Here is a 24,897-nt window from a genome sequence, read left to right as displayed (position 1 = left end):
GAATGATCCCAAAACTTGTAGTCCAAAGATGTTTTTTGATAATTAATAAACACCTGTTGTTAGCCATTCAATTAGATTACTGTATTACAAGTGTGTGATAATGGTTCTGATGTTTGCTCATCTAATTAATATCTAATCTGAACTGAGACATCTGCATTTAATTAGCTGGTGAGTACTTGGTGGTACATTAGCAGGAAGTTTACACAATAATGAATCAATATAATTGGTTGCGAAGAGGTTTGTTTCTATGAGCAACATATTAGGCCTACCTGTATGATCTGGGATTTGTCAAATAGAAAAGTAAATCAGACAAGGCCACATGAATAACCATATGAACATGCTTTCAAAGAATGGAAACAAGGCAGTCCCACGTCGAATTGATATGTCTTTAGCTTGGAGCTATAACACTTGATCATTCTCCAAGCCCTTCGTTCTCATCCAAGCATTGCAAAATCATTCACCATTATAACATTCGAATATACTCTCTCATCTTCGGAAAAAACCTCTACTGATCTTTTAACCTTCAAAATGATTAGTACTAAGAAGCTTATCAAAATGGCTAGGAAATGGCAAAGATTGGCAGCTGCCGGTAGAAGGAGAATCTGGTCAAAAGCAGTAGAGATGGGTCACTTTGTAGTTTATACAAATGATAATAAGCGGTTTATGATTCCCTTGAATTATCTCAAGAGTGAGATGTTCATAGAGCTCTTAAAAATGGCTGAGGAAGAGTTTAAAGTAACAAGTTCAGGGCCAATTACACTGCCTTGCAATTCAAATTTCATGGAGTACGCGATCTCCATGATCCAAAAACATGTCGCTGAGGAGTTGGAGCAGGCACTAATCATGTCCTTAGCCACTTGTAGATACTCTTCATTGTCAAATGACCAACATGATCAGACTAATCAACTATTATATATCTGTAGTTTCTAGAAAGTTTTCCTTGATCTTTTTGTAGAAAATGTGTAGTTGTACAATCTTACTAAAAAAGTTAATGAAATTTCTAGTGGAAATTCGAATCAGATGGCCTTGTCATTTTAGCAGATGGCCTTGTCATTTCCAAATCAGATGGCCTTGTCATTTTAGCAGTGCACTCTTCTTTATCTTTTCATGCTGCATGGTATAAACTGCATGTAATTTACAGTTCCTTGAACAGAGGAATTTACCTTATAAGAAGAATTACAAACCTACTGACTGAGATCTGATGTTGCAAGTTAGTTACAACACGCGCTTTTAAATTTGGTTAACCAGGCAATGACCAATATATGTCCAAGAGAAGGCAAATCTATATACTATCAAAGAGTCAAGGGTATCTTGGCAAAAACACAGGCATTTAAGCTGAATAAGATGCATTTTACTGTGAAATAAAGTAAATCACATCTATCTTAAAACTATTTTTTAGCTGATAAATTTGCATTTGTTACTGCAATGACATCTCTGGCGCCTAGACAAATCAAATTGGATATTGAAATAATTTAAAAGCATCTGACTGTGAAAGTAATTTGGGACCAACACGAAAGGTAAAAATAATATGGGAAACGGAATAGGAGTACTCACCTATGTTACAACTGGCCGAAATGCACCATATTTGTATTGCCAAATAAATTAAACATCATTTATAGTTGCCTTGTTGTATATGTAGGGTTAATATGTTCAATATGAATCAAAAGCATATGGCCAGTGATATGATAGATTAACCAAAGGCTCTTTCAATTATGTAAAATGCAAATGTACAATGCAATTAATTATCCATTAACTGTCACTAGATCACATATGTTTACCTATGTTACTCGAACTCTTCACTACAGTTAGAATTGAAACACTTTCTCCAACAATTGGTTATGATGTGCGAATAAGCTTGACTCTTTAGAAAAAGATTTTTAAAAAAGGAAAAGAAAAATGGGTTAAAGCTGTATTTCTCTGATCACTATGCAGTTTATACCGCGCCAAGAATTAAATTTAAGAGAAGAGCACAATCATATAATGGCAAATTTGTTTGATTTCAATGATTGATCTCATTAATTTTCTAAGTATAACTATTTATTTAATCAAGGTATCATCTATACAAAAGGGTAATAAAAAAACTATGTTCTAGAAACTACATATCAACAATTTTGAATTTGTTTGTTCTTGATGTTGATCATGTGACAATGATGAGTATCTGCAGCTACTTAATGACATGATCAGTGCCTTTTCTAAATCTTCAGCTACACATCTTTGGATCATAGAGATTGCGTACTCCATGAATTTCGAATCATAAGGTAGTGTAATTGGCCCCGAACTTGTAACTCCAAATTCTTCCTCGGCTATTCTAAGGAGCTCTATGAAAAGCTCGCTCTTGAGATAAGCTAAAGGAATGGTAAATCGTCTCCCATCTGCTGAGTAGACGACAAAGTGACCCTTATCAGCCACTGGACGCGGCCAGGATATCTTCTTCCTGCTGGCAGCTGCTATCTTTTGCCACTTTTTTGCCATCTTGAGGAGTTTCTTTGTACTAATCATTTTGAGGCTTAACTTTTAAGAGTGTAAGAAGAGGTTTTTCCGAATTTGAGAAAACAGATGTGTATGAGGAATTTAGCAATTGAGTTGGTTGGAAATTGTTGAGAGAATGGTCAAGTTATATAGCCTTCAATGTAAAGACAAATCAGTTCATCAGTGACAGCCTTGTTCACATTATTTGGAAGCAAAGCCACGCGATTAATTAAGTTTATGTTACTATGAATGATCCCAAAAACATGTAGCCCAAAGATGTTTTTTTATAATTAATATACACCTGTTGTTAGCCATTCAAATAGATTATCGTTTTACAACTTTACAAGTGTGTAATGGTTCTGTATTTTGCTCCACTAATATCTAATCTGTGTAATTGTTTTGTTCTTTGATGGATGTGGAAACAGAAACAACTGCATTTAATTAGCTGGTGAGTACATGGCGGTACATTAGCAGGAAGTTTACACGATATTCAATCAATTGGTTGCGAAGAAGCTTGTATCTATGAGCAACATATTAGGCCTGTATGATCTGGGATTTATCAAATAGAAAAGTAAATCAGACAGGCCACATGAATAACCACATGAACTTGCTTTCGATGATTGAAAACAAGGTAGTCCCACGTCGAAGTGATATGTCTTTAGCTTCGTGCTATAAAACATGATCATTCCCCAAGGCATTCTCATTCAAGCATTCTAAATCATTATTCGTTGTAACATTCCAATCTACTTTCTCATCTTCGAAAAATTCTCTTATAACTTTCAAAATGATTAGTACTAAGAAGCTTATCAAAATGGCTAGGAAATGGCAAAGATTAGCAGCTGCCGGCAGAAGGAGAATTTCTTGGTCAAGAGCGGTGGCTGAGAAGGGTCACTTTGTTGTTTATACAAGTGATAATAAACGGTTTATGATTCCTTTGAATTATCTCAAGAGCCAGATGTTCATAGAGCTCTTAAAAATGGCAGAGGAAGAGTTTGGAGTAACAAGTTCAGGGCCAATTACGCTGCCTTGCGATTCAAATTTCATGGAGTACGCAATCTCTATGATCCAAAGAAATGTCGCGGAGGACTTGGAGCAAGCACTAATCATGTCCTTAGCCACTTGTAGATACTCTTCATTGTCAAATGACCACCAAGATCAGACTAATCAACAATTAGTTATCTGTAGTTATTAGAAACTTTTCCTCAATCTTTTTGTAGATAACATATAGTTGTACAATTTTACTGAGATAGTTAATGAAATTTTCTACGGAAGTTCCAATCATTTGGCCTTGTTATTTTAGCAGTGAACCCTTCTTTATATTTTCATGCTTTATGGTATAAACTGCAAGTAATTTACTGTTCCTGGAACAGAGGATTTTGCCTTTAGGCCTTTCCTGGAATTAGTGTAATGACTAAGGGTTATCTCAGTTCCCGGTATTACCCTTAGTTTCTATATTACAAGCTGAGATTTAATGTTGTCAGTTAGATACAGCACGCGGCTTTGCCATTTGGTTAACCGAACTATGACCAATCTATGTCGAAGGAATAACTATCCACTCTCAAAGAGTTTAGGGTATCTTGGCAAAATCACAGATTTTAAGTTGATTAAGCAACATTTTTTCTTAAAACTTTTTTATCTGATATGTTTAAATTCACTACTGCAATGACATCTCTGGTGCCTAGGAAAATCAAATTGTACATTGAAATAAAATAGCAGTAGTTGTGTACGAAAGTAGTTTTGGACAAACGCGAAAGGTTAGTGTGCAAAATAACATGGGACATGGAGTATGAGTTTTCAACTTTTCACCTATGTTATAAGAAGTAATAGTTAGAAAGAAACCACATCTGTTTGCCAGATAATATAACGTCATTTATGGTTGCCTAGTTGTATGTAGGGTTAATATGTTCAATTTGAAACATAAGCATATGGCCATTATGAGCTATGATTTACTCATATACAAAGTTTAACTCTTAAGCCTTTCAATATAGATTTTAAAAAAATCTGTAAGTTTTACTGTATTTCTGTGATCATTTTGCTGTTTGTATCGTGCCAAGAATTAGATTTAAGATAAGGGGAGAACGTTCATATTATGGAAAAATTGTTTGATATAAATGATTGAATGCTTTCATTAATTTTCTAAGTAAGATTGTATAATCAAGGTATGCTCTAATGTTGTTCTATACAAGTAGAAACAAAAGTATATTCTAGAAACTGCAAATTAACAAATTTGAATTTGTTTGTTCTTGATGTTGATCATGTGACGATGGCAAGTATTTGCAGCTAGCTAATGACATGATCAATGCCTTCTCTAAATCCTCAGCTACACGTCTTTGAATCATAGAGATCACATACTCCATGAATTTCGAATCACAAGGCAGTGTAATTGGCCCAGAACTTGTAACTCCAAATTCTTCCTCGGCTATTCTGAGGAGCTCTATGAAAAGCTCGCTCTTGAGATAAGCTAAAGGAATGGTAAATCGTCTTCCATCAGTTGTGTAGACGACAAAGTGGCCCTTATCAGCTGGTGGTCTCGGCCAGGAGATCCTCTTCCTGCTGGCAGCTGCTATCTTTTGCCACTTTTTTGCCATCTTGAGGAGCTTCTTTGTACTAATCATTTTGAGTTTAAACTTTTAAGAGAGCAAGGAGAGAATATTTCCGAAGATGAGGAAATAGATGAGTAAGTGAAATTTAGCAATTGAGTTGGCTGGAAAATGTTGAGGGAATGAGCAAGTTTTATAGCTCCAAGCTGAAGACAGATCACTTCATTAGTGACAGCCTTGTCCTTATGATTTGGAAGCAAAGCCACACGATTAGGTTTCTGTTTCTTTTGATGATTCCGAAACATGTAGCCCAATAATGTATCTTGATATTTAATAAAAACCTCTTCTAAGCCACTCGATTAGATTATATGAATCATAAATCGCATGGTTCTGCTTTTTCTTTTATCTAATATCTAATCTGCATAATTTTGCCTTTCTCTGATGCACATGGGAACTAAACATCTGCATTTAATTAGTTGGTATGTGCTTTGTTGCATAAAGGCATGAAGTTTATCGTTTGAGCTAATTCATCAGATAGATTGTTGAAGTGTTATGTCTTGTATCTTATCAAGCTACCCAGAATTTTTCTCCTACTATCCGACATAGGAACAAGCTAACATTGAGTAGTGTTTGAATCATTAAATCTAGGTTGACAGATGTTGCTAAACTCGCCGTGTTCCATATGATATAAGGTTGTTATTAAAATTGTGTGAACATTGCCTAAACAACTGGCACCATCATATATAGCCTTAACTTATCCAGTTATCCTAAGGAATGAAATTCTGTACTGCAGGACGGATTTTCTGTACCATATACATGAGACGTACCACAAAGTACCTGATAAAATCTACTATTTTCTGTATTGTTTTATACTGTAGAAAGATATCTGTTGATTTATCATCAGTTTTTTAGGTGGATCACACATAACTCGTTTATCTAATCCAAGTGTTCTTTATTGTTGCGAGTTTTCAGTTTTCTGTTCTTCGGAAAACTAGTTTCTAGAAACCACTAGAGGTAGACAGGTAGTTATTCATTTTCTGTTAGTTTTCGGAATCATCAAAAGTTATGCTACTGTATCTGAACTTTAACTGCGGTAGTGAATTACCATTTAAACGCTCATGAAATGAAATAAATATACTTGATTTGATATATCTATGAACCATTTCTTTGAATTTACAATGATTACTAGTACATACTCCATACAAGTTAAAAAAATTCTGTCAGACAGCTACATTTTCACAAATTTTGATGATTATGATCCTTGATATAATCCCAAAGATGGGCAGCAGAAATCAGCTAAGGAAAGGAGCGCGTCTTTAAGATCAACAAATGCATGGTTTCTAACAATAAACATTGCATACTCCATGAAAACTGAATCACAAGGCAGTGTGATTGGTCCATCACTAGGCACCCCAAACTCTTCTTCTGCCATCCGAAACAGCTCTTTAAACACCTCGCTCTTCAGATATGACAAGGGAATCATAAACCGTCTTCCATCTATGGTATACGCTACAAAATGACCTTTTTCAGCCACTGCTCTTTTAGGCCATGTAACTCTTCTCTTAGGTGCAGCCTTATCTTGCCATTTTCTTGTCAACTTGAACAATTTCTTGGAACTAATTACCATGATTTTAGCTTACTGAGGCAGAAAGAGAGGGAAATAAAATGCTTAAAAACAACGCGAAACAGTTTAAGTTATATACTACACTTATTTAGGTGATTGACCAAAGGACACTCATTTTGTACTTGACTTCTAAGAAGCTGAATTTTTGGAGCAAAAACATGTGGAATAATGTAGATATGTGAAGGTTTTCATAGCATATGTTTGGACTAGAACTACCAATAATAAAATGAAAATGCGTTTTTTTCGTGCAAGTTTAGGCCTATATGTCTCCTATGTCCTTACAATAGCATGGCTGCACGAACAATATGTGGTTCATCAGAAAGGAATAGTTAGAAATGGAAGAAGGAAATGTACCCTTTACTTCTGTATGGTTGTGTTCATGTCATTTGTGTGAAACAAAACAAACCCTTGCAATGGAATTCTACATTATTTTTATATAATGTTACACCTTACACCCTTAATTGTGTTTCATCCACTAATTAGGAGATCTTATATACTCCATACATTTGTAATTTGTATTATCAAATTGTAATTGATCCAAGCACTTCTACTCATATATCAATATAATGAACCACTTCTGATAAATTCCATACATAGAATCATAAGCAATAAAGCTTATTTACTTGAGGACTAGAAAATATTTTCTCCATTAGTAATTCTATTATAGTATTTTTATTAAATCAAAGTATATTTTTAAGGCCAAATTTATAGATTATGATAAAGTATATGACATAATTTTAATTATATGAACTATGTGGATTAGTTAATAAAAAATTCCTTACCATTTAAAAATGAAAGTGAAAATCTTCAACGAGTCTACAACGACTTTCCCTTAAATGTAAATCTCAGTATAGCTTGTGAGGTGTTGCCGGTGTGGGGCTGTTAAAGTATTTATATTGGGGTGATTTTTTACTCGTAAACTGTCCTTGAGTCGAAGGAGCATGCTCATGACTCGCACTCAAAATTTTGGGCCAAAATAGTTTTTTTTTTTTTTTTTTTTTGGAATGGAAACCCAAAATCCGCATTAACTAGGCTAAGAGTTGGCAAAATAGAATGAAAAATACCTTAGTTTTGAGATTATACGAGTACTAGATTAGTGCCCGTGTGATGCACGGTAGTAATAATCTTTTTCCCATAATGAATTTTGATATAATATAAAAATTAGGTAACTCATGTGGAATAAACAAATGCAATGCATATAAAAAAATAAATTAATAAGACAAAATTCATTAAAACTACAATTGAGAAAGAAAAAAAATATATTGTTTTTAGTTGAGTTGAAAATATTTAAAATTAGTATACATTATATTACATTAATACTGCATATTATTCCCAATAAAACTATACAATCTAGTGACTATATGACTAAAGACTTATTTATAATGCCTTTTAATAAATATCAAAACATTAATCAAACAACAAACTAAAATCTACAGTAAAACTATTGACACAACATACATGTAAATATATAAATTACAAATTAAATAATATATCATCTTTATATCCAACAAATAATTTCAATGAAAATAAATACTACTTAGATCATTAAAAGCAATAACAATCAATAATTAGGCAACACTAACCTATATTATAAGTAGTACATTTTCTGTTTATGGATTGATGCTCTACATGATATCGCCGCTCTTTGTTATTATATAAATAAGTGTTTGAAAGCTATCCAATAATTCTAGTTTGATCATTGTTTGTTTATTGTCTTAAAATTTTATTTGTCGACGATAGCTATTTATCCAAAAAAAAAAAAAAACACAAGAATATGTCACTTGTCACTATGTCCGACGTGTTTTTTTAAAATGCAGCTTATTTATGAATGATGAATGTGATAAAGTTATTATCTCAATAAAGTGTTTTAGCAAAAGATAATAATTTTTTTGTATTTACTAAGATATTAACTTTTTTTAGTAATGTAATAACAAAAAAATAATTGATATTTTACATTTTCGAATTAGACATATAATATAGTAGTCGAACACAATATTTATTTTATGGTCATATCTAATACCCCATTAGTCTAATAAACAAAATAAAAAGGAATTTAAAAAAATAAAAAATAAAGTGATGTTTTAAAGTAATTTCTTTTATATCAATTACTTCGATATGAATCAATTTTATTATTACTTTTTTGGTAAACTCAATAACACTCGTTTAAAAGATAATTAAAAAAGAGTTGGAAAACTAATTTTGGTAAATGTGCACGGAAAATTTTTAAACACAATTAAAAGGAATACATTTTATATAGAGATAATATATAAGTTTGGAATAATATTATTATAGTTTTATTATAAAAATATTCCAAAAATAAAATATTTTTTGCTAAAAGAGGAGGGGGAGTTTTGGAAGAAAAAAAAAAACAACTCCAGGATGTGACACATGTCACTCCCAATCTCTGTTTTAGTATAAGTTATTATTATTGATTATGGTTTCAAATGAGTAACACCTTAATCTTGTAACGGAAATATTTTCAATATATACTCATTTGTGAATTATATGTTAATTTTAAATTAATCATCTAATAAAAATTATATTATATAAATTTTTGTTTTTTGTTTTTTGTTTTTTTTTTTTAAGAGTAGAACAAGCTTTATTAAATCAAATCAATTTCTGCCTCAGTAAAAATATTTTGTAAGGTGTAATTAGTGAACAAGTGGATTATATTCCATGGCTATGGAAGCTTATCTTCTCCCTCTCACTCAACTGTCTCTACCCAACTGTTAAAATTTGGGCATTGTTCTGGTCTCAATCTAGAGAGAGAAAGTAGAGAGAGGTAACAATGGCGAACCATGCGCTTCTACCCACTTCCAGCTTGGTCTCCAGGATCAAACCCACTTTTCTCATTTCCCATGGTAATTTTTTTTCTCTCTCTTTTTGTTTCTTTGAATATAATGTCTGAATTTTTAATTTCTCTTGCTCTGCAAATTAAGTTTTATTTTAGTTTAAATTATTGCCAATATACTGAGAAGCATTTATAATTCCATCCCAAACACTGAATTTTGGCTAATTTTATGGTTAATTGTATAAAACTTAATTTTGCTACCGTTTTAGAGATGCAAATTCTAGGTTAGCCCAATTTCTTGAATAAAGTTTCAACCTTTTTTTTTTATTGAATTTAAGGAAAGAAATTGAATTCGATTAGCTAGAGGTTAAGAATGTTTTTGGCAAAAAATTGTTTAATTTAGGAAAGTGTTTTGTTGGCTTCCAACTTGAAATTAACACACTAAACAGCGCGAATCAAGGCCAGAGCCGGGTTCCGGTTCAGTGGTTCTGCTAGTTCAGCGCTTCAATGGACTAGGGGAAGGGTTAGACCCCTGTGATTGTGATTGCATTTCTAGTTTTTCCACATAAAACATTGTTTGCTATTGTCTTCTAATTTTTGCACCTTTAGTGTTCGTATAATCTGGTGTATTGTTTGTGTTTTTGCTTTCGCTATTCCTAATGTTTTTTTCTTTCATAATAGGTTGTAGAAATTATGCGAGTTTGATTATAAAGACGCTAGTTTTACCGCATTCTAGTAGATTTACTCAAGGGCATTCAAGTGTTAGACGAGCACGAGCTACTAGAATTCTCACCAGAAGAGTATCAGGTTCTTGCTTGTATGTTTTTTTGTCACAGAAGCATGCATGTAACTTTTTTAAGTTTCCATTAATGTGTACATTAAACTCAATTCTTCAGTTTTCAGCTTCTGCACAGTCTTTGACTGAAGAATTGGTGGAGGAGAAGCCTGTTGATGATCCTAACAGTGGGAATTCTATAAGACGGAGATTTCTTGAATTTTTTGCCGCCCGTGATCATAAGGTGCTCCCAAGTGCATCTCTTGTGCCCGATGATCCTACTGTCCTCTTGACCATTGCGGGAATGCTCCAGTTCAAGCCCATATTCTTAGGGCAGGTATTCTTTGCATCATAACCTTGCCTTTTGCATTTAAGGGAATCTATGAGTTTTAGCATGTAATTATAATGCTATCATCACTTTATATATTGCTGTATCATATTAACTTGATGGTGTTTGTATTTCCTCCATCACTATTTTGCCTTCACGACTGTTCTTGAACTTGCTGTACCCTTCTAAAGATTTTTGGAGAAGCTCAAGGGCCTTATTGCATCTGTGCATGTTTTTTTGATTTTTTATGGCATGAAATTGAGGAAGGTTTTCAGCCTAAAAAGAAATGTATTCTTTGTATCATCGTATCTCTTTCAGTTGTGTAGTCTAATATTGAAGATGCTTTGAGATGTTCCTAAAATTAGAAATCTTGTTCCTAAACACCTTCATGAAATATTCATAGGCTCATAGCTGTATATATATTTACATATATAATTACTTTTCTCAAATCTTTTGTTATCGTCATGGACTTACAATGGTTAGGTTCCTAGACGAGTGCCTCGAGCTACTACTGCCCAAAAGTGCATACGTACTAATGATGTGGAAAACGTTGGTCGAACAGCTCGCCATCACACGATGTTTATAATGTGTGGGAATTTCAGCTTTGGAGATTATTTTAAGAAAGATGCAATTGCGTGGGCATGGGAGCTTTCAACCAAAGAGTAAGTTGAACTAGCATCTGATGTTTATGAAGCATACTGCTCAAACCAGGAATACGAATGCTTTTTATTATGGGAAGTATCTTTTTGTGATTCTCCCTCCATCTTGAATTTACAAGTGGCACACATTAGAGGAGAAATAGGGCAAAGAGATTTCTCTTGTGGAGAATCTACTAGTATGTGGAAGTGAAAACATGTAAGAACAAAAACTGTGACAGTTAAGATTCATCTAATACTGTTGTAGAGTACCAACATGTTTATAAATAACTTCAAAGTTTAATAAGATCTATTCACCTTTTTGTTCTTATAATCTTATTAATAGTACTCAACCTTTTCATGGAACCTGGAAAACTAAAATCGAGGATTTGATACTATTAAAGTGTCTTGTAACAGGTTTGGTTTGCTAGCAGACAGATTATGGGTTAGTGTTTATAAAGATGATGATGAAGCTTTTGCATTATGGCATGATGAGGTGAGCTGGTCTGAAAATTAACTTCTATTTTTTATTTTTTCATTTTTTACAGTTATCTTCCATACTCTTTTCTTCTCTCTCTTGCCTACTTCGTAGTTCATATGTTTGTTAACATAACATGTAGCTGTAATCTGTTATATTATAATTTTATTTATAAATTTTAACTGTGTTGCGGCTGTTTCTTCACTAAAGATCCATTTTTATGTATCTTCATTCTTCTAGGCCCACTTTGCTTTTATATTTTCACTTCAAAATCGGTAGTAGCATCCATCTTGATAGAGATGAATTGAACACACTTGCTCATCTGACCACTGATAGAAGTTTGGTTCAACTTTTGAATTACATCTTAAATATATTAATGACCATTTGAAATCCTTGGATATAAAGACTTGATGAATTTGCCATTGCTCAGGTTGGTGTTTCTGTAGAGCGCATAAAGAGGATGGGTGAAGAAGATAACTTTTGGTCCAGTGGAGTGACTGGCCCCTGTGGTCCATGTTCTGAAATTTATTATGATTTCCACCCTGAAAGAGGTTGTCTGGATGTTGTATGTATATCTTTACTTGATTCTTTGTTCTAATTCATGCTCTTTTCGTCACTTTTTGTCGATGAAGATCAACCACATTCATGACAGATATTGTCTGTTGACCATGCTGTTCTATGCAGGATCTAGGGGATGATACAAGATTCCTTGAATTTTACAACTTGGTTTTCATGCAGTACAACAGGACAGAAGATGGATCGCTTGAGCCACTAAAACAAAAAAATATAGATACTGGTCTTGGTCTAGAAAGGTTGGCTTGTATACTTCAGAAGGTATAGGCAGATCAATGACATCTCTCCTATGAATGAAGTAGATTTGGTAGTTAGCAGCCTCCTCTTCTATAGAAAATGAAATATGTTTGCTTATCTGCTTTTAAAGCATGTAGTAGATATACACTATCATATGCTTATTTTTATGGTGGCTATTACCTTGCATGGTTTTGAGTCATCTGTTCCCCGCAGGTTCCCAATAATTATGAAACAGACTTGATTTATCCAATAATAGAGAAGGCTTCAGAATTGGCGAATGTTTCCTATTCTGTTGCTGATGAATCCACGAAGACAAAACTTAAAGTATGTGGTGGCTCTGTGTTTTAAGGAAAAGAAAAAAAAAAAAAGACTGATCCTTGTCCTTTAAAACTTGTTTTTCATCTGAAAGCTTGCTCATTTTTCAGATAATTGGAGATCATATGCGTGCTGTCGTATATCTTATATCGGATGGTGTTGTACCATCGAATATTGGAAGAGGTTATGTAGTACGTCGTCTTATTAGGAGAACTGTTCGTACTGGAAGATTGCTTGGCATAAAGGGTGATGGTAAAGGAAACCTTGAAGGAGCATTCTTGCCAATTATAGCGCAGAAAGTTATAGACCTAAGCTATGAAATAGACCCAGATGTGAGGGGCCAGGCTCCTCGTATTCTTGAGGAGTTAAGAAGGGAAGAGCTACGGTTTGTGCAGACATTGGAGAGAGGAGAAAAGTTACTTGACCAGAAGTTAAAAGAAGCATTATCAAATGGCAGTACAAATGGATGTACGCCTTGTTTATCTGGGAAAGATGCATTTCTTTTGTATGATACATATGGATTTCCTGTGGAGATAACTGTAGAAGTTGCACAAGAGCTTGGTATCCAAGTAGATATGAACGAATTTGATGTTGAAATGGAAAACCAAAGGCAGCAATCCCAGTCTGCTCATAATACGGTTAGACTTGCAGTTGGAAATGATGCAGATCTAGCAGAAACCATTCCAGAGACTGAATTTCTGGGGTATGAGACCCTTTCTGCAAGGGCAAAGGTGGAAGGCTTGTTGGTGAATGGAAGACCTGTGGAGGAGATTAATGAAGGAAATGAAGTAGAAGTCTTGCTGGATAGAACTCCGTTTTATGCTGAATCAGGTGGCCAAATAGGAGACCACGGGTTTCTCTATGTCAGTAGTGCTGATAGTCAACCAAATGGTATTGTGCAGGTGAAAGATGTCCAGAAAATTTCTGGTAGCATATTTGTTCACAAGGGAATCATAACAGAGGGTGCTTTAGAGGTTGGTCAATTAGTGGAGGCTGCAGTTGATCCCAAACTCAGGCAGAGGGCTAAGGTATGTCTTTCAGTCCGAGTAATGTTATTGTATTTACATAAGGAAGACATTGTTTAGAGGGCCCAGAGCGGGAAATGTGGTGATAGTAGAGTGAGTAATGGAGGATGGAGGGTGAGGATTATGTGCTGATAACTGAATTTTACCATAGTAAAATTGTGTGCCTTAATACTTGCTTGACCTTTTTGTTTTACCTCGCTTAACTCGTTGATGTATAAGTTTTTATTCTCAGTAAACTTTATGTTTTATGATTTTTCCAGGTTCATCATACTGCTACTCATTTGCTACAATCTGCTCTCAAGAAAGTCGTGGGGCAGGAGACATCACAGGCTGGTTCTTTGGTGGCCTTCGACCGTCTAAGGTTTGACTTCAACTTCCATCGACCAATTTCAGACAATGAAATTCTTGAAATTGAAGGGCTTATCAATGAATGGATTGGGGATGCTACACTACTTCAAACTAAAGTGATGGCACTAGATGATGCAAAAAGAGCTGGGGCTATTGCAATGTTTGGAGAAAAATATGGAGAACAGGTCAGATTCTATTCCCCAACTGTGTGATCAAAGTGTGTTTTGCTAGATATTATTTTCAGAAGTAAATATTGGTGTATACTCGTGAAAGTGAAGTTTTGATATTTCCTCTGGTTCTCCCAATTGTATGTATGAGGTGTAGAAATCTCAATATGCAAAAGAAAAGGGAAATGGCTTATTTTCTGCATTTTTCTTGAACTTCTTTGTGCCTAGGTACGTGTTGTAGAAGTCCCTGGTGTATCCTTGGAACTCTGTGGTGGCACTCATGTGAGCAACACATCTGAAATACGTGGCTTCAAAATAATCTCAGAACAGGCAGTTGCATCTGGCATTCGACGTATTGAAGCTGTTGCTGGCGATGCCTTCATTGAATACATCTTAACCAGGGACAACTATATGAAGAATTTATGTTCTACCCTCAAAGTATGTTTACTGATCTTTACTGCAAAATTTTATAATACATAGTTCATTTGCTTCTTTATTGCTTTGACTTGAGAAATTGGCTCAATTTCCAAGTCCAAAATTTTTCTGAAGTATGCGTATCCTTCATTATATGGAAATTTTTTCCTTTTGACTTGGAAGGCCTAGTTTTGGGTCTGTAGATATCAGTTGCACTCACATTAGTGATTAGTCCTATTACATGAACCAGTATTATAAGCATGTGCCGTTGTGGACTAATGGCTACTCTTGTATGATTCTATGAATACTGTCTATGGCATGGTCTAATCCAACTCTTCTGTAAATGTTGTTCCCCTCAACCAAGCAAGGTTTGGTCTAGTGTTGGGTTTGTTCCTAACAACCTTGTATTAAAGGAATCAAACCCCAGCAGAGGCACTTTGGTGGTGGGGTTCCTTAACCTCACTGCACCCCGGAAAATCTGGGGGCAAAAAATAAAAGTTGATCCTGTTATTTGTGAATATTTACTCATATTGTTAGCATTTGGTTTATAAGGTCAAAGCCGAAGAAGTTACGCCGAGGGTAGAAGCCCTGTTAGAAGAGTTGCGACAGACAAGAAATGAAGTCTCAGCTGCTCGTGCAAAAGCTGCTGTATATAAAGCATCAGCCATACTTGATAAAGCCTTTACTGTAGGGAACTCAAAGATTGTCAGGTACAGAGTACTTCGCATTGTTCCAGATACCCAGAACTTACAAATAAAACTTTATCGGGATTATTTTGATCACAACTTCATGTTTCTCCTCATGCTAAATACAGGGTAATTGTTGAGTCTATGGACGACACAGATGCTGATTCACTCAAGAGTGCGGCTGAGTTTTTGATAGACCATATGGAAGATCCTGCAGCTGTGATCTTGGGATCTTCTCCTGGTGCAGGAAAGGTCAGTTTAGTTGCTGCATTTACACCAGGAGTTGTTAATTTGGGGATTCAAGCTGGGAAATTCATTGGACCTATTGCCAAGTTATGCGGTGGAGGTGGTGGTGGAAGACCTAATTTCGCACAAGCTGGCGGAAGGAAACCTGAGAATTTATCAGCTGCTCTTGATAAAGCACGGGATGAAATTATTTCTGTTCTCTCAGAGAAAGAAAGCTGAGACAGAAGCAACTCCATTGTTGGCAAATTTTTTATTTTTTATTTTGGCTTAGAAAAAAAAGAAAGAGATACAAATCATACAATGCACTCCCATATGAGTGCTAGTATATTGATTGCAAAGATGTATAGCAAAATAATGTTCACAAGTGAGAAATAGAACTTCATTTTTATGTAGATTTTGAGATCTTGGACCTGTCCTGTTTTCGCAATACATTCAATGACTAATACGGCTTACTCTAACCATTTCAAATTAATGACTACCCTTTCCTATTGTGGTCATCCCAAAAAAATGGTTACACTTTACATTCCTCCAAGACATGCGTGGTGCACTAATTATTCTTACTCTTTTTTATTCAGTGCAACAAATCCTTAGTTTTAATGGATTTTGTTTTCAAAAACTATTAGCATACAAAGTCAAATCCTATGGTGAGTTGACTTTTGATAATGTGGTTCCTAAATACTCCGTACAATAGTTTATTACTCAATGCCCAATGGTCTGTACTTGGCTCATACAGAAAGTTGTGACTGTTGTTAGGTTGAGTAAGTTTTCTAAAGGGAGCAGGTATAAGCTTTTTTATGAAACTTATCTATACCCCTCATTCCTCTCCTCCTTTGCTTCATCCACAAACAATAATACTATCATATTTCATTTTGCAATTCAACATTATAATAAACTAAACATGGCATTCATTGTTCTAAGCTTTCTCTTCATGATTCTTGTGTCATCAGCATCTGCTTGCGGTCGTTGTGTGCATAAATCTAACGCTACTTACACCTCCCTAATTTCATGTATGTAACTTTTCATTTATTTACTTTATTCCGTGTTATTTTAAATTTTATGCTCCCTCTATCTACAAATAATAGTCCTACAATAAGATTGTGACTCTAAAGGCGATTTAGCTGGACTATTTTTTTGTGGAAAGAGGAAATTATTACTAGCTAGATGAATATAAATTACTGAGTTTGATTCATGCAGCTGGATCTTGTGGATATGATCCTTTGGCCTTGGGTTTTAATGGAGGGCTGCTAGCTGGTGCCCTGCCTTCCCTTTTTAAACAAGGTGCTGGTTGTGGTGCTTGCTTCGAGGTTTGCTTCTCAAAAAATATCCCTTCATATTTTAAAAAGAAAACTTATGCAATATATATATATATATATATATATATATATATATATATATATATATATATATATATATATCAGCAGCAAGCCCTACTACTTGGCCTTTACGGTATTATATCAAGGTGGCCAAACAGAGATCATTGGGATGGATGTGGCCAAGGTACATACTCTAATAAGCATATTTTAATCTTCCGGTCATAAACTCGTAATTCTTTAAGTTAATTGCAACCCTAATTGAACATCAATAACAAGAATCGTATAAATTAATCATTATTTTATAAGCAGATAGAAGTACATACGTTGTATTAAGTTAGATCATTGGAATTGATTTGTGTAATAACTATTCGGTTTATAATAATCTACACCATTTCAAACTTATTTCGATTTAGAAAAAATATTATAATTATGACTAGTGTTATTTGTACCAATTAGACACATGAAATGACCCTTTTTAATTTCTTTAATTTTGTTGAGTAGGTGGGCTCAAACAATTGGGCTTCCATGAAGAGAAACTATGGGGCAGTATGGGATACAAATAAGGTGCCAACAGGCCCACTGAAGTTGAGGTTTTTGATAAAATCAGGATATGTGTTGACCCAAAAAGTCTTGCCGCCGGTCTGGAGATCCGGATCCATTTATGATTCTGGTATCCAAATCAATGACATAGCTCATGAGAAATGCTATAATTGTGATCAAACTACTTGGTAAATGTTTCCACGAGTTTAGATCTCTCATAAAAATATGAAATAAAAGTATTAACATAATAAAATTATGTCATGTTCTCTAGTCTCAACATAAAATTTACTACGTCGTAAAATAAACTGTGTATGTAATATTTCCATGTTTCCTTGTGTAACAGATGTTATGTCAACAATTAAAACATATGCTTACCTGATGTGTATGTCAGTATGCTTCGACTAGTATAAATAAGTTGCATGTTAACAAAAGCATAAAATTTCATTTAATTTTTGAAAATTAACCTCAATTATACTGTTAATTATGACTAGGGTGGGTGGGTTCTATACCATGATTACATCATTAATTAGTACATAGCATGACGCACAAGTACACAACTACAATGTTCATGCAAGACTTGACATAACTGGTTAAAGTATCTCACTTCATTTACTCATGTATAGTATTGCATGCATTAACAATGGTATGGTAAGTAGTAAGTAATAAGTGAGTTTCAGTTTAATAACCCAATGAAAGATTTTCGACACCATAATATATGTCCCTGGGTGGTTTATCAAGTATATGGAAAGACTACAAAGCTTAATCTCTTTAGGATAATATAGGGATTAGGGATGGAGTTCCTGGTACTGTACGTCTGTACTCCATACTATAAGATTGAGTAATTTGAGTCTGTCACGTACTCACGTGTAGCTATTCCGCCCAACCACGTCGGTGATCAATGCTAATTAATGAAAAAGAATCCTTTCAAAATAACAAATTAAGACTTCTTCGATTTGAAATCGTCGTATTCTAATGTGAACCATGTGTTAAATATTACTCCACACAGAAGATGATGAAAATAAAATTTCCACAAAAAAAAAAAAATTAAAAAAAAAAGTAGACTACTTTCGTAATAAAAGGTGTAAAAAACTAACACGACTAATCTGATTCTATCCAATCCGAAAAAATCCGCTTTATAGTGTTGTTGTATGGGGTGTTTTTTTTTCAAGGCTCTACACACACAATTTACAAGAGCATACTTTTGTCAAGTTTATAGTACGGTCTACTGCTTCAATTACTTGTATAAACTTTGAGTATATGACTAACATTTTTAACTTTTACGGAATAAAATTTGTCAAAACTTATTTTAAAAAAACATAATGTAACAAGGTACCGTATATCGCAAAAATAGGGTACGGACTCTACGGAAGAAAGAAGTATAGACCAAGAAAATTAACGCATAAATTAATAAATACACTGTAGACTCGTACTAAGGATTATATGGGCTGTACCACATTGCCCACATGCATGCCCATTAATGAACTTAGGCAATGCACAATAAAAGGCACATTGTTTGAAATACTAATTTGTTGCCTTAATTAGTTTTAAATCACTTGCATGTTACCATGGTTAAATCACTTATTATACTCCTTGTTTCGGATGAAAACAATCGAATCTCGGAAGATCCTTTTATCTTGAGGGAACTTGGTCTCGGTCCGAACGACGCCGGAGCCGAGGGTTTCCTGCACAACAAATACACGTAAACTAGCCTCGGGGGGGACGCCGAGGAAGGCCCCTCCGATGCTTAAGTCAGTATATTAGAGAGAGAAAGCTGTGCAAGAGTTTAGTTGCTTGAGGCTTATTGTCTTTGTCTTTGTCTTTGTCTTACTCTTACCAAGAATTGACCAAATTGTTGGCTTTTATACCTTGGCTAATGAAGGAGGCGGATTGGGCCCGGAAATCAGTTGGGCTGGGCCAAGCTGATTGGGCCGTTGACTGACCTTGACATGGCTTTGAGGATGTTGATTTCTGACTTTAGCATATTTGGAGAGTTGAACCTTTGCCTTGGGCTTTTAATTGGATCATTCAGTGACCAGGCCCAATTGGACTAAATTGGACCCAAACAACTTGCCCCCCAGACCCGATTTGGAAGAATGACGGGTCGGGTTTGATTTAACCAGAAAAGGAGGGAAGTGAATGATTTGCTGATCCAAAAATGTGAATTTGAACCGTAATTAACCCATGATTAATGAGATAACAACAGTTAATGTGGATGATTGCGGAAGTTGGACGGGTAGTGGGCGATTTAACTGCGAGGTCGTGTGTTTAACGGCTACTTAGTGGGGTGCTTGAGAGAAATTGAAACGCAGACTCCTTGAATTCCCATTTCTGGAGATATAAATAGAGGCGCGTCTTCTCTCCCCACTCACTCATCAACACAAACCCAGAATTCTCAAGAACGCTCAAGAGCCCGCATCAAAACTTCGCAAATTCCCCGAGCATTAAGCTTAGAAGCTGAGACCTGTCACTACCAATTCATAAATCGGCGGCTTTTGCTTCAGATCAAGGTAAATTCCTTTGATTTTATTTCATCTTTCTTCGACTTTGCACTCTTTCCCCTTTTTCGACTTTTTCCTTCGAAATTCGTCAATGGTGAGGGGAGTTAGAGGTGGAGCCCGTGCTCCAAGAAGAGCAAGGCTAATCCCCGATCCCAGGGTCAGGATTGGGACCTGGAATGGACGAAGGACAGAGTCTGACCCTGCTGGAGGGGTTAGGGCGACTCCCATTTCTTCGGCTCCTCCTCAGAGGGCTGAGGGGGTGAGAGCTTCAGGACGGGATGATGAAGTTCCCGCTGTCCTTTGGGATATCCTCCCAGGGTTTTCAGAGTGGGAGGATGCCGAAGTAGCTTCGGCCATGATAAAGAACCGTCCCTACTCATGGTGGGTAGAGAACGCCGATCAATATCGATTTGCTGAGCAAATTGAGTTGCACTACGGCATTTTTGAAGCTGATGGATATTGGTGCCGAATGCCCTCAGCATCCGATAGAATCCATCGTCCACCCCCGGGGTATGTGGGGGTGTACACGAGACAGCTTCAGTATGGGCTGAGGTTCCCTTTGGACGTATTCGTCCGAGACTTGCTGATCCATTACAACATTTCCCTGTGCCAGCTGACCCCCACCAGCATCCGAAGGGTAATGACGTACTTATGGGTCTGCAAATTCTTCAGATACGTGCCGAACCTGCACTGCTTCAGAAAGCTCCATCGGCTAGTGCCAAATATTCAGAGTGGGCACGGAAGCCATGGTTCTGGGTGGTATCGGATTGAGTCTCGGCCCCCGTTCCTAACCATGTGGCCGAACGACTCTTCAGACAAGGACTGGAGAGGTCAATGGATTTGGGTTAGGGCGCCCACGGAGCCGAGCCATCCTTATGTTTTCAGCGCTCCCCGGTATCTTGCCGAGCCGGATCCTGATATGGGAAGTTTAGGTCCTCCCGAAGATAGCGGGCCAGACCCGAACCTTAATCAGCAGAACATCTTCGGCAAGCTGCCGAACCGGGGAGGCAGCGGCCGAATGCAGCATATCCCGGAGACTTGGCTCCCCGATACGCACTATGTTTTCCAAGAGAATATGCTGGCAGCTGTCGGCCTCAGCCGAAAGTTTAGGGATGGTAATCTTCTTCGGCTGGGGCCGAGGCCTTTTAATTATCTCTTTTCTTCTTTCATTTTGCTTTCTTGTGATGTGCCGAACTAACTGAATTGACTTCTCCCCTTTTCTTTTTCAGAACGGGACGAGACCAACATCGGCATTGATTACGCTCGCCTTGGCGTCAACCGAGAACGAGTCGTAACTGATCGGGCTCCCCCTATCACTGAACCAAGGCGCCGAGAGGTTCACCTAGACTCTTCCCACTTCCAAATTGAGGCTGTTGCTCTGTATCAGAGGCAGAAGCCTTGGTGGAAGAAGAGGGATCCCTTGTTTCAGCTGCTGGAAGAAGAAGCTGAAGCTGCCCGTACAGCCGAAGAGGTTGCACGGGTTATTGAAGCTTGTGAAGGAGGAGAAGGGTCCTCCAGAGCTGCTGAAGCCGAAGCTGCAGCTAGAGCAGCTGAAGAAGACGAGGCTTTGCTGAAGACCTCGGTGAGTTTTTGGACAACTTTTTTCTCTTTTTTTTTTTTTTTTTTTTTTTTTTACTCACACTCTTCTTCCCCCCTGTCTGTTACAGTCTGAAGAGAGTAACAGACACAGAGAAGGCAAAGCTCCTGTTCGTCCCGAAGATCAAATACAAGAGTCTTCAGACTCAGATATGGACGAGCAGCCCCTTCTGAAAAGGCGCCGAAGGATGGCTATCATCGGCCCTCATGATTTTCAGCAGAGGCCGATGACCATCGGCGTCGCAATAAGGGAACCTGAGGAAGGCAATGGATCGCCGAGGGTTCCCCAGCCAACACCCCAATCTCCTCAAAAGACCCCTCCACCACCTCCTGAGATGGAGGTGGATCAGAGAACTCCCGGACCTAAGGGAGGGGTCCAAGAAGAAATCAAGGAGAGTGCTGCTGAGCACGAAAATAAAGATGCCGTGATGTCAAGTGCTGAAGGCTTCACGGCAGATATCGCAAGAGAGGTTGAGGCTTTCGTCCTCACCCCTGAAGAAGAGGAGGTCATAGTACTTGACTCCTCTGAGAAGGACGATGCTGAGACAACCAAAGCTAATCAAGCTCCATCGTCGTCCTTCCCTTCTTTCCAGACTCTGCATTCTGGAGAAATGGGTTTCTCGGCCCCCCGAATTCCAATCCCAGATCACATCTGGGACCTCATATGGGGTCAAAACCGAGAAGGAGCTGCAGCCTACTTCGGCAATTTTGCTGGCATGTCCGAAGTAGACAGGGCAAGGATCTGGTCGCTGAAGGCCACTGCTGGGATGGGCGAATCCAGTAGATCAGTTCCTGACCCAGCCAGGTCTAACCAACTGCTGATGATGCAGGTAATTTTCCTTGCCTTGATTTCTTTCTGAGCTCAACCTTTCAGCTATTATTTTTTACTTTTTTAACTTGTGCCCCTGTTTTCAGTTCGTGCACAATCAGACTCTCACTGTAGAGCTGATAGATTCCCTACAAGATAGGGTGGACGCTGCCGAGCACGATCAAAGGGTAGCCGAGGAAGAGCTAAAGCTTGCTAAGCTGAAGCAGGCAGCAGCTGAAGAGAAGCAGCAGGAGGTTGAGGAGTACGGCAAAAAAGCTGCCGAAGCTCTGAAAACCTTCTGTGATGCTATGGAGATGGAGGTTTTTCCCCCACTGATGGAAGGGGAAAAATTCCTCCAAGAGCACCTGGGGGTGGACATCTCCAAGTTCAAGGCTGCTATCGAGAGCCGAATCCAAGGAGCTGCCGCACAGGCTGAGGTGCAGCATCAGCTAGAATCTCTTGAAGCCAGCAGAATGGCTGTTGAAGAGATGCTCCAAGCTAGGGATGTCCAACTCTCAAGGGCTGCTGCTGCTGCTGAAGCTCAACGAGCTAAGCTACAAGAGGCTGAGGATCAGCTCACTGCCAAGAAGGAAGAAATGGTCCAAGTTCAGGCCGAGGCTTCCCAGGTTCAGCAAGAGTTTACCGAGCTGAAAGGCTCCTCCTCCAAGCTCGTCGATGAGCTGAAGAGATCCGAGGAAGACTTGGAGGAGACGAAGAAGAAGTTGGCCGATGCTGAGGCTCTACTCAAAGTCCGTATCTATACCCAAGAAGAGTATGAAATGGGTTTTAGAAACGGGTTCAGAGTGTGCCGAAGGGTCTGCCTTCATGCTGAGCCGAAGCTGGACTGGTCCAAATGTGCTGAATGGGTCCAAGATCCCGAAGACCCTCACATGAAGTATGCCACTCCAATCGAAGCTGAAATCCTTAAGGCTGAGGAAGCCGAGGAAGAAGCTGAGAGGATGGAGTTGGAGGCTGAGCAGAGGGAAAGGGAGGCTCGGCAGAGTGCAAAGCCTGCTTCTTCTGCTGCTGGAGCTGAGACCACCATTGGGCCCAATGAAGCTGATCAGTCTGATCCTCAGGCTGAAGCATAGGAACTCGGGCAGTCGTCTTCAGAATCTTGCGGTTCATCATGCGCTCAACTTTAGACTTGCCGCTTTCTGAATTTTTGCCTTTTGTTTTTTTTTTGCTTCAGCTTGCCTTATCGTACAACAGCTTATTATATTTTTATTTTGCCTGTACGTATTTCGGCAGCTGTTATTTTCCGCTTGTGGGCGGCTGCCGACTATTTTTGTAATTCAACACTTTTATTTCAAAGAAGTTCACTTTCTCAGCTTTCTTGTGTATTTTTTTTTCTTCGCTTTACCAGTCTTCGCACTTTATTGCTTTCTTTGAATGATCTTTCAAATATTTGCTAAGTGCAGAACTTCGGCTAGCGAGAATCATTTCTGCTGAGACTTCTTTTTGCCGTTTGTACTCGGATGTTTTCAACTTGTGAAAAAACTGACATAAGTATCAAACTTCGGCTGAGCTGAAGGGTATTAGATCAGTTGTGCCATTTCTCTATTTCCCTCTGCCCCCCCAGAAATCTGAAGATGAGGTCTTCTGAATTCTGGAATGGCTGATAATTTTTCTCGGCTAAGCCGAGGATCTTTGAACACTTTGCTTTATTTTCTACATCTGTTTTTAAAGTACTGATTTCCCACTTGAGAGTTTTCACTCTAGAGATGGTACTCTTGTGACACTTTCTTCAATTCATCCAAGGGAACAACTATCCGAAACACCATGCCGGGGCAGCAGTTTATCTGAAGTACGAGGCATCATCATGCAATACTTCAGAGTTGCAACTACCACCCGGAACTGATTCATCCGAAGTACAAGGCATCACTATGCAATACTTCGGGGCTTTATCAGTTCCTATTTTTTAGGCTATGTTTCGGATAAGTCTATGGCCTTTTTGCCCAAAGGAACAGATTCTCCGAAGTACAAGGCATCACTATGCAATACTTCGGGCTTGTATCCTTTTTTGGCAGGTTTTACGGCTTGCCGAGGTACAAGGCATCATTATGCAATACCCCGGACAGCGCCGAATGAAACCTTGAATTTTTGAAAAACCGTAGAAAGCATAAAGACTTAAAGAATACACGCAATCTGAATGAATACTGGCTCGATGGCCTTTTTACAAACAAAATCAGTGTACTTACATGGATTGTACTATCCGAAGGATTTACACATAGTATTTTTTGAGCACATCGGCATTCCAATGGTTTTTCAGCTCGGTGCCATCCATTTGTTTGAGTCTGAAGGTACCGGGCTGAAGCTCTTGATAAATTTCATAAGGTCCCTCCCAAGATGCTGAGAGTTTGCCATGAATGCGACTTTTTTGAACAGCTGCAGCATTCCTCAGAACTAAATCCCCAACTCTGAGAGGTCGTTGATAGACTCTTCGGTTGTAGGACTTACTCATTCTGAGCTTGTGTGCAGCCATCCTTTC

General features: G+C 37.5%; 6 protein-coding genes across 10 annotated transcripts; 4 read left to right on the top strand and 2 right to left on the bottom strand.

Annotated features, from left to right (window-relative positions):
* The first annotated feature begins 454 nt into the window (after positions 1 to 454).
* On the top strand, positions 455 to 1,008 carry LOC110718417 (auxin-responsive protein SAUR64-like). The gene has a single exon (XM_021897250.1). The coding sequence runs from the start codon at positions 529 to 531 to the stop codon at positions 928 to 930; it is 402 nt and encodes a 133-aa protein (XP_021752942.1). The 5' UTR covers positions 455 to 528; the 3' UTR covers positions 931 to 1,008.
* A 2,272-nt stretch (positions 1,009 to 3,280) lies between these two features.
* Positions 3,281 to 3,661, top strand: LOC110718922 (auxin-responsive protein SAUR64-like). The gene has a single exon (XM_021897863.1). The coding sequence runs from the start codon at positions 3,281 to 3,283 to the stop codon at positions 3,659 to 3,661; it is 381 nt and encodes a 126-aa protein (XP_021753555.1).
* An 879-nt stretch (positions 3,662 to 4,540) lies between these two features.
* On the bottom strand, positions 4,541 to 5,099 carry LOC110718416 (auxin-responsive protein SAUR64-like). Its single transcript, XM_021897249.1, has one exon. It carries the CDS (start codon positions 5,082 to 5,084, stop codon positions 4,674 to 4,676), a length of 411 nt encoding a protein of 136 aa, XP_021752941.1. The 5' UTR covers positions 5,085 to 5,099; the 3' UTR covers positions 4,541 to 4,673.
* A 1,162-nt stretch (positions 5,100 to 6,261) lies between these two features.
* On the bottom strand, positions 6,262 to 6,636 carry LOC110718921 (auxin-responsive protein SAUR68-like). The gene has a single exon (XM_021897862.1). It carries the CDS (start codon positions 6,634 to 6,636, stop codon positions 6,262 to 6,264), a length of 375 nt encoding a protein of 124 aa, XP_021753554.1.
* Positions 6,637 to 9,284: 2,648 nt separating this feature from the next.
* On the top strand, positions 9,285 to 16,111 carry LOC110718465 (alanine--tRNA ligase, chloroplastic/mitochondrial-like). 5 transcript variants are annotated; one of them, XM_021897289.1, is made up of 13 exons: positions 9,285 to 9,494; positions 10,106 to 10,231; positions 10,328 to 10,536; positions 11,011 to 11,189; positions 11,580 to 11,658; positions 12,071 to 12,205; positions 12,325 to 12,474; positions 12,664 to 12,774; positions 12,876 to 13,793; positions 14,051 to 14,323; positions 14,534 to 14,743; positions 15,272 to 15,429; positions 15,534 to 16,111. In XM_021897289.1, the coding sequence occupies exons 1-13, from the start codon at positions 9,422 to 9,424 to the stop codon at positions 15,868 to 15,870; spliced, it is 2,958 nt and encodes a 985-aa protein (XP_021752981.1). In that variant the 5' UTR covers positions 9,285 to 9,421; the 3' UTR covers positions 15,871 to 16,111. The 5 variants fall into 5 exon arrangements, with proteins under 5 accessions (XP_021752981.1, XP_021752985.1, XP_021752982.1 ...); XM_021897293.1 differs by lacking the exon at positions 9,285 to 9,494 and having other exon boundaries at positions 10,150 to 10,231; positions 10,321 to 10,536; XM_021897290.1 differs by lacking the exon at positions 9,285 to 9,494 and having other exon boundaries at positions 10,151 to 10,241; positions 10,321 to 10,536.
* A 438-nt stretch (positions 16,112 to 16,549) lies between these two features.
* Positions 16,550 to 17,696, top strand: LOC110718920 (expansin-like A1). The gene is made up of 4 exons (XM_021897861.1): positions 16,550 to 16,658; positions 16,846 to 16,955; positions 17,065 to 17,148; positions 17,466 to 17,696. The coding sequence occupies exons 1-4, from the start codon at positions 16,550 to 16,552 to the stop codon at positions 17,694 to 17,696; spliced, it is 534 nt and encodes a 177-aa protein (XP_021753553.1).
* Positions 17,697 to 24,897: the final 7,201 nt, after the last annotated feature.

This window comes from Chenopodium quinoa, unplaced genomic scaffold (assembly GCF_001683475.1).
Source record: "Chenopodium quinoa cultivar QQ74 unplaced genomic scaffold, ASM168347v1, whole genome shotgun sequence".
In the NCBI taxonomy this organism is placed as follows: Eukaryota; Viridiplantae; Streptophyta; class Magnoliopsida; order Caryophyllales; family Amaranthaceae; genus Chenopodium; species Chenopodium quinoa.
Note: the sequence above shows the minus strand (reverse complement) of the source record. Positions and strands in the feature narration are given on the sequence as shown.